The sequence below is a fragment of the Mastomys coucha genome, unplaced genomic scaffold (assembly GCF_008632895.1).
Source record: "Mastomys coucha isolate ucsf_1 unplaced genomic scaffold, UCSF_Mcou_1 pScaffold20, whole genome shotgun sequence".
NCBI lineage: Eukaryota > Metazoa > Chordata > Mammalia > Rodentia > Muridae > Mastomys > Mastomys coucha.
Genome location: NW_022196903.1, coordinates 29864512 through 29874132, shown reverse-complemented (window position 1 = coordinate 29874132; position 9621 = coordinate 29864512). Strand labels below are relative to the sequence as shown.

The 9621-nt window shown below is 39.1% G+C and overlaps 1 protein-coding gene across 8 annotated transcripts in view; it reads right to left on the bottom strand.

Moving 5' to 3' along the window:
• The window catches only part of Agbl3 (ATP/GTP binding protein like 3), a 98935-nt gene that overhangs the window by 767 nt on the left and 88547 nt on the right, over positions 1 to 9621 (bottom strand). For 7 of the 8 annotated variants that reach the window (XM_031381473.1, XM_031381480.1, XM_031381479.1 and 4 more), the window contains one exon: positions 2039 to 2319. In XM_031381473.1, the coding sequence (XP_031237333.1) occupies positions 2039 to 2319 (281 nt within the window). Of the gene's footprint in view, positions 1 to 541; positions 2320 to 9621 lie in introns of those variants that run through there. The other variant, XM_031381477.1, reaches the window with a different exon arrangement.

The window sequence follows — 9621 nt, the reverse complement described above, 5'->3', positions numbered from 1 at the left end:
CCTGGTCTGCTCCAGGACCAGGACAGCCAGGGCTATACAGAGAAACCCTGTCTCGAAAAACCAAAAAATAAAAAAATAAAAAAATAAAAAATTGTGATGTGGATGCTGGAGTGTAGCTTTCCACAATAGATGGTTCTGGCAGGGGTGTGGGTGGAGAAGGACTCAATTTTCTTTAAAGGGCTGGCCACTGGGAGTTTGATCATGCTCCAGTGAGTACATGGGCAACAAAAATTGGACTTGTTAGGCTTTTTTGCTTTTGTTTTTCTTTTTTTGTCTTGTTTTTGGGTGGTGGTGCTGGGGTAGGCCACAAGGATGCCTGGGCAAACCTGGGAGTACCGGGAAGAGTGTGTGTTCGGGGTTCATGATGTAAAATTCTTAAATAATACAAATATTATGAAAAAAATTGGTACAGGGGGAGTAATGTAAGAGCAAGGAAAGAGGTAAAGTAATGAGATATATCTCTGTACTCAGTCTTCTGGGAAACTAGCTTGTGACGTTGGTTATACTCACAAACATATTCAACTCTAGAGTTTGGAGTCTCCAACTTTTATACAATTGAAGTTTTATATAGCAAGTGTCCATTTAACAACTTAGATTTCCACCAAGTTTAGGTTTTCCTCAATTTATGAGAGCAAGGACAAGAGGCTTTTGAGAGCTTGTACTTTACCATGGTGTTAGTTACCAATGTGAGAATTTTTAGTGAGAAACCTAGAGAGCTCTTTGAGAACCGGCGCCTACACTCACTCCTTAGCACATGCTGCAGGATCCCCTCCTCGAGCTCCCTGTAGTTTTATTTGTGTGATCCTGAAGTGTGAACTAGGACTTTCCCACACTAGGCATGTAGTTCTCTCACTGAGCTACAGGCTCAATTTCCCTCCTCTTTGTTTAGCCTTTTGGTTAGAGACAAAATTCCATTAAGTCGCTGAGGCAGCTCTTGAACTCACACTGTAGCCCAGGCAAGCGTTGAACTTGTGATCTTCCTGAGTCAGGCTCCTATGCAGATGGGATTGTAGCTTGCACCCCCCGGGGCCCAAGTGCTCACCACCTTATGACAAATATGAGGTGTAGGACTTGTTCCTGAGTATCCCCTTGAAGAAATGGCTGTAGGTGTGTCTTCGCTGACTCTGGAAGAATTAGGACTTCTAACATTGCTTAATTATGAGTGGTAAAATGACTTTGGAACCATAATGTATTTCCATGTCATTTGGTTTCATCTTTTGTGGTCTGTGCAAGTAGTGTCTTTTAATATGTGCTATTTTATCACCCAGAGGTACACAAATTAGTGTTGTACTATGCATTCCTAGTCAGGTAGTATTAGGACTTATTATCTTGTTTTTAAATGTTGCCTAAGCTAATTTCGAGTCCCTGATCCTTCTGCCTCCTCCTCCCAAGTTCTGGGATTGCTAGTATATGCCATCATGCCCAGCTTGCAAGTATATTCACAGGAACAATTATATGATGATCTTTTAGGGTGAGAAATAATTTTATTTTTCCTGTGCTTTCTAGTACAACTACTATATAAAAGAAATGCAGGAAATGATATTGGCTGCCTACTCATCAAAGTGACTAATAGACTAAAATCATTAATAGTGCATGCCTTTCCTTTCTTGAAGTCTGAATTTTTGGGCATTATATGCAGACATAATTTGGAAGAAATCAAACGTTTCAAAAGTTTCGAGCTCTTTCCCATGTTGATACAAATTAAATATGTGTTTTAAGCTTTTCTATATTTTCTCTGGATTTTTAAAATCTCTGAAAGATGTTTCCTCTAAGGAAGTTGGGATTAGTAAAACTCAGTAGTACAATAGCCACCCATGCATGTGAAGGGGGAGGGGAAGGCTTGGGAGGGGGCTGCACATCTTCCTCAGCCAGAGTTCTTGGAGGACCTTTCAGCCCAGCTAATGGTTCCTGTGGAACTTGAGCTGGAAGGTGAGTGGGACATCAGTCTCACTGGGTTCCTTGCTGCTTTTGGTTAGGTAAGGAATTCTCTGCTCAGAACTCCTCATGGTGGGCTCTCTAGGCTGAAGAAGACCGTTACCCCTGATATTTGCATCCATGTTAGAACTTGAGGGCACAGTCTTCCATTTGCTGGTGGCGAGCTGCACATCCTTAGCCTTTTTGGTCCAGAATTCAAAATGTTTTGTCCTCTTCTGAAGATTGCAGAGAGGTGACAAGCTTTCAAATGACCCCTGGGGTACAGACTGGAGCCATTTGGAGGTGTGTGTCATAAGATTCCTTTGGGTTTTAAAAGGGAGGTTTCTGGTTGGTGTCCAAGGTGTGCTGTATCTTCTTCTATTTATACAAGCAGTTGGAATAAGTCTAGAAAAGAAATGAAATGTATGAGTTTTTGCCCAGTGTGTACCTACTTTGTGGTCCTAGGTATATACTATCATAATGCAGACTGTATAGATTCCCTCGGGTAAGCTCAATGCCCATTAGGACTTTATCCTCATCTTTATGAAGATGAGGGATGCGTCTTCATCCCTGGTTCTAAGTGTTTGGCTGTACTCCAGTTCTGTTCTAAATGCCCAGAGGATGTGATAATCTGGATGCCTTCTTCAGGACTCACTGATGTACCTATATCTGGTCTATGCTTTGCCTTAAAAATTTAGTTTATCTCATTAAACTAGTTGTATTATTTTTCATTTCGTTTTCTTTTTTTGTTTTTTATGACAAGTAGTAAAGGGGTCAATGAGCTCAAGAGAGAGAAGTTTCTCTCGAGAGGGAGATTTTTAATCATTAATTGTAGCTACTTAGCAGTCTATTTTTCTTTAGAATTCAATTTAGCCAGGGCATTTTAGCTATAGTTTCATTAAAAATTTAAATTATGAAGTAATTGTAGCATTGTGTGCACTTAGAAGAATAGAGATAGAGCTTCATCTGTCTTCCTCCATCTGGTTCCCTCTAGATGTGACATTTTGTAAAGCCACAGAGAAACAGCACACTGAACACTGTCACTGGTGCGGGTGGCACACACAACCATGTCCTTGTGTTGCTGGGGTAGTGCCCACTTCTCTCTTGACTCCTCAACTCCTGGAAAACATTAACTTCTCATCCAAATTGTCATTCTGTTATTTCAAGAATGCTATGTAAATGGATTCACAGTGTGCAAACTTTTGGAATTTATTTTTCTCCCCAACCAATATAATTCTTCAGCATTCATTGTTCCCTCTCTTTCTTTTTTCCTTTCCTTCTTTCCTTTCTTTCTCTTTCTTTCCTTCCTTCTTTTGTAGTAGTAGTAGCAGCAGCAGCAGCAGCAGTAGCAGCAATAGTAGTAGCTGTAGTAGTAGTAGTCGTCAGTGGTGTGGATATACTACAGTTTAATGATTCATCTACTGAAGGACCTGTGGATCATTTATTTCCAGCTTATGGGCATTTCAAATAAAGTTGAATAATCATTTGTAGGGAGGATTTCATGTGAACTTGTTTTCATTTCACTGGGATTACATTCCAGGAAAGCAGTTGCTGGTTAAATGGCAGTTATATATTTATTTTTCATTTTGTTTTTGAAAGAGACTCTTGCTTATGTTGCCTGGGGTGGCCTTAAATTCATAATCCTTCTAATTCTGCCTCTAACAAACAGTAGGGTTACAGATGTGTTATCACACCTAGCCATCTGACAGTACTTAAGAAACTATCAAACTGTTTTTTAGAGTGGTTACCCCATGTTATGTTCCCATCAGCAATATTTAAAAACACAATGTCTGCATCTTCCCAGGCATATTGATGTTCTTGTTGTCGCATGTTCCTGTTAGCTATTCTGATAGCTATGCAGCTATGCAGCTTATTGTGAATTCAACTTGCATCGTGCTAATACGTGTGGTTATGTGCCATTATATATTGTTTAGTTAGATCTCTATTTTTGTCTTCTGCTTGTTTTCTTATGACATGTTTTTTTTCTTTTCTTTTTTCCTGGAAATTTATTTTAACTTATATGTATGCCTGTGTATTTGTGTAGGGTTATATGCTTGTGAGTATAGGTGTCTTTGGAGGCCGGAAGAGAGTGGTAGATTCCCTGAGACTGGGATTCCAGGTGGCTGTAAACTGTCCAATGTGAGTGCTGGGAACAAGCAGGTCCTTTGCAAGAGCAGTCCATGCTGTTAAGCACTGAGCCATCTCAGTAGCCCTGAAATGTTTTTGTTTTTTTGTTTTTTGATTGTTGAATTTGAGGGTTCTCCCCTTCCTCCCCAGTGTGTATACATGTGCATGTATGTGCATGTGTATGCATGTGTCTTAGTTAGGGTTTTACTGCTGTGAACAGATACCATGACCAAAGGAACTCTTATAAGGACAACATTTAATTGGGGCTGGCTTACAGGTTCAGAGGTTCAGTCCATTATCATCAAGGCAGGAGCATGGCAGTGTTCAGGCAGGCATGATGCAGGAGTAGCTGAGAGCTCTACATCTTCATCTGAAGGCCTAGGAGAAGACTGGCTTCCAGGCAGCTAGGATGAGGGTCTAAAAGCCTATGCCCACAGTGACACACTTCCTCCAAAAAGGCCACACCCACTCCAACAAGTCCATACCTCCTAATAGTGCCGCTCTTTGGCCAAATATATTCAAGCCATCTCAGGATGGAGTGTTCATACATTTGTGTACGGACAGACACATCTTGGGGCCAGAGGCTGACATTCGGTATCACCCTTAGTTGCTCTCCACATTCTTTGTTTTTTAAGGCAGAGTCTCTGAACTTGGAATCACTCTAGGACTTACTTTCTTATACATATAATTGACATAGAATTAAAGCAGTGGTTTTCAACCTGTGGGTTACAACCCCTGCCTCCCCCCACCCCCCGGGGGTTGAATGACTCACAGGGCTCACATATTAGATGATTCACAACAGTAGAAAAATTAAAATAATAATGTAGCAACAAAAATAATTTTATGATTGGGGGCCACCATAACATGAGGAACCATATTAAAGGGTCGCAGCATTAGGAAGGTTGAGAACCATTGACTTAGAAGGTCTCTAGGTTTTTACTTTGCTATAAAAATGTACTGTATTTATTCTATTAGAGTAATTTAATTATACAGCAAGCCACAGAGATTCTTCTGTCTTTTCTTTCCAACACTAGTATTACACACATGTCAACAGATTTTTACTCAGGTTTTTATACTTGCACTTTACTGTGAGCACTTTATTGATGAACCATCTCTTTAGCCATTGAGGGTTATTTAATCAAGATAACAGTATTTTGTTGATGTGGTTTGTAAATATTTTTCTATTTTATAATACTTAAATTAAAAAATTATGTGTATGGGTGTTTTGCATGCACATGTTTATGCACACTTGTATGTCTGGTGCCTCAGAGGCTAGGAAAGAGGATCCAATCCTTTGGAACTTTAATTAAAGATGGTTGTGAGCTGCCATGTGATTGCTAGGAATTGAACCTGGTCCTCTGGAAGAGCAGCCAGTGCTTTTAACCACTGAGTCATCTCTCCAGCCCCTTTCATAGTATTTTAAATATGTTTTTGTATTGTCTTATGTTTTGGAGACAGAATAATTATTTAACCCTGGATGGAATGGTATTCAGTTGGTAGCCCAAGCTAATCCTTTACTCACAACAATCTTCCTGTATTAGTCTCCCAAGTGTTGGGATTACAAGCATGAATTACCATGCCTGGCTTCTTTTTACACAAGGCATTGACAAAGCAAACATTTTAAGTCTCACTTACCATATTTCCCTTTTTATAAATCATATTTTTGGTATTAAGTCTAAGAAATATTAGCCTTAAATCTGAGGATTTTCTATGTAAACATTTTGTAGTGTTGTGTATTGAAGACCATGCTCCATTTTGAATTAATCTATGTATAAGGGATGGATTTAAGCATTTTTGTTCTTTAAAAAGCATATCTGTGAGTCTACTCAGTTCCACAGATGTGTCTTCTCATTCTCCAATACTATAGTACATTGCTATAGCTATATAAATGTTCTTGAAATCAGTAGGCCAATCCCCTTTGCTAAAATTTTTTGATGTTTTAGCACTTTTTTAAAAATAAAAATGTATATTAGCTTTAATCAGGTCTATAACAATTCTATTGAGATTTTGATAAGAATTTGTGTTGAACCATATATCAAGCTGGAAAGAGCAAATATCTTGAGTTTTCCAATCCATAAGCACGTTTATCTTTCCCATTCATTTACACATTGGTTTTCACAATTTTTGTTATTCTCAGCTCCAAGCTCTGTATATATTTTGTAGAGTTTCAGATATGTACTTTATTTTTTGAGAAGTTCAAAGTGGTTTTATATATGTAGTTTTAGAAGTCATGTTCTTTTTTTTTATAGATAGAAATATGTTTATATTGTCTTATTGAGACCTAGAAGGACTTGTTTGTTAAGAAGTTAAAAACAAGATCCTTGAGCTATTCTACGTAGAGAACACCACTTTCACAAACAGGTACTATGTTCTTCCTTTTTCTTGTCTAGTTGCTGTGGCAAGCTCTGGCACAGTGGTGAGTGAGCGTGTGTGAGTGGTCAGGGGAGACCCTATCAAGCTGCATGAGGCCCTCCATTCCTTCTCTTCTGATAGTTCTTTTAAAATCACAAATATTTAATCTTGTCAATATTTGTGCCAATTAATATCATAATGTGAATTTTCTTCTTGCAAAATTGTGGGTTACATTGCTCGTTTTTTTTTTTTTTTTTAAGATTTACTTATTATTATATATAAGTGCACTATAGCTGACTTCAGATACACCAGAAGAGGGCGACAGATCTCATTACGGGTGGTTGTGAGCCACCATGTGGTTGCTGGGATTTGAACTCAGGACCTTTGGAAGAGCAATCAGTGCTCTTATCCATTGAGCCATCTCACCAGCCCCCAGTTACATTGCTTGTTAAGAGCACTGAACCATTCTTGAATTGCTGAAATAAGACCCATTACCAAGAGATGAATCATAATTCTTTTAAAATTTAGTACTGAATTCTATTTGCTAATAGGATTAAATTTTTATTTTGGTTCTCTCTTTGGCTGATTTTGGTATCATGCCAATAGTAGCTTTATAAAATGAACTATGAATTATTTTCTAGAAGACACTGTGTAGCACTGGTGTTAATAATTTTAAAATCTGTAGTTTTTAACCTGTGGGCTACAACTCTTTGGTGTCACATATCAGATATCCTGCATATCAGATATTTACAATTCATAACAGTAGCAAAATTACTGTTATGAAGTAGCAACGAAATAATTTTATGATTGGGGGTTACCACAACATGAAGAACTCTATTTAAGGGTCTCAGCATAGAGTGGGAACCACTACTTTAAATGATGAAATTTTGCTGTTAAACCATATGGCCTATGAGATTCCTTTGGGGCTGATTAAAATTATAAATTCAGATTTTATGAACATAAACACAAACATGTAACAATAACAAAAGGAGGTCATGAGTTTCAGAGGGAGTTAGGTGGGACATGAGAGGAGTTGGACTAGGGAAGGGTGGGAATGATGTACATGCAGTACTCATGCATGAGGAAAACAAAAAACAAAAAAAAATCTCTGAAATAAAAGCCAAGCTGTGGAATACATTCTATTCCACAGGTGTAATTGTGTGTGTATATGCACACTCTGAGGAAATGATCTTCTGTAACATCGTATTTGCACTTTCTGTGATTTTCTTTCTGTGTGTGTTCTTGAGCACGTGTGTGGATGTGGGTGCACATGCATGTATACACCATAGGACAACTTCAAGTGTCATGCCTCATATTCTATTCCCCCTCCCCATTTTCGACAGGATGTCTGACCTGGAGCCTGCCATGGTGGGTAAATTGGTTTGGTCAGTGAGCCCTAGGGATATACCTGTCTTTGCCCCCTGGGTGCTGGGATTACATGTACCCCTCTCCCCTTTAGAAACATGAGTGTGGGCATGAAGTACAGGCCCTCGTGCTCACAACGGAGCTGCCTGCCTAGCCTGATCTGTAGAGTTTCTGTTTCACTCCCCTTTTACAAGATCTGTAAGATCTTTAGTGGCATCCCATTTCCTTCCTCATATACATCATCTGTCATTTCTTTGACATTCTTGTTAGAGGCTTGTCAATTTATTGTGAAAGATTTTTTTCCCTGTCACATTAGTTTCTACCATCTTTATCATTGCCTCTTCTTTGATTGGGGGCTGCTGCTTCTTTTATAGGTTACTTTTCAAGATTTTAAATTACCTTTATTAGTGGTGTGTGTGTGTGTGCGCACGTGTGCGTGTGCGTGTGCTGTGAGTTGGAGGAAAGCTGTGGGAGTCAGTTCTTACTTTCTGTCACATGGGGTTAAGGGGTGGAACCTAGGTCATCAGGCTCCTTCTTTCTTCTCCCTCGCTCAGTCTCTTTCTTTTTTCTTTGACAGTCTTGCTATGTATCTCAGGCTGATCTCGAACTCAGTCTCCCTACTAGACCCTTTTGTGTGCTGGGATTACAGGCTGGCCCCCATACAAAATTATCTGCAGTGCTCCTGAATGGACCTCTCTGAATAGCTTTTGAAAGGTTTGTATGGACTGCATATGCAAGATATCATAATGTAGCATTGGTCCAGTGTTGTCTTACCTAGTTCGAGGGAGACTCAGAAACCTTCCTCCCCTCTGTATCTCTTTATTGTCTCACATTTATAAGTGCCCTAAATGTTTCCTTTAAAAACATCAGTGTTGCTGGGTGGTGGTGGCACATGCCTTTAATCCTAGCACTTGGGAGGCAGAGGGAGGAGGATTTCTGAGTTCGAGGCCAGCTTGGTCTACAGAGTGAGTTCCAGGACAGCCAGGGCTACACAGAGAAACCCTGTCTCGAAAAACCAAAAAAAAAAAAAAAAAAAAAAAAAAAAAAAAAAAAAAAAAAAAAAAAAAAAAAAAAAAAAAAATCAGTGTTACACAACCTTTACCTTAACGATCAAGTATAATTTATAAACACAGTATTTACTTGTATTTTTGCTTATCATATTCTTTCTTTCTTAATATTTCTTCCTTATTTTGTTTTTGTTTTTGTTTTATGTCTGTGTATCATATGAATGCCTGGTACCACAGAGGCCAGGTGGTGGTCCTGGAATTATATGTGATCATATATGGGTGCTAGAACTTGAACCCAGATTTTCTAGGAGAACAGCCAGTACTTTTTTTTTTTTTAAGATTTATTTATTTATTTTATGTGTATGAGTACACTGTAGCTGTACCGATGGTCGTGAGCCATCATGTGGCTGCTGGGAATTGAACTCAGGACCTCTGCTCCGGCAAAATACACTGTAGCTGTCTTCAGACACACCAGAAAAGGGCATCAGATCTCATCACAGATGGTTGCAAGCCACCATGTGGTTGCTGGGATCCGAACTCAGGACCTTCAGAAGAGCAGTCAGTGCTCTTACCCGCTGAGCCATCTTGCCAGCCCTTGACATTTCTTTTATAATTAATTTGCTTACAAAGAAATTCTTTTGAGGTATCTTGTGGTTAGAAGTCCCTTAGTTTTCTTCATCTCACTGTTTACTGACTTGGCCTTTCACTGGACACTGACCATTAGTCTGACAGTTTCTTTCCCACATTTGACAGACTGGAGCCACTCCTCCCTGCCTGCCTGGGTTTGGACTGCTCTTCTTTTCTTTCTTTCTTTCTTTCTTTCTTTCTTTCTTTCTTTCTTTCTTTCTTTCTTTCT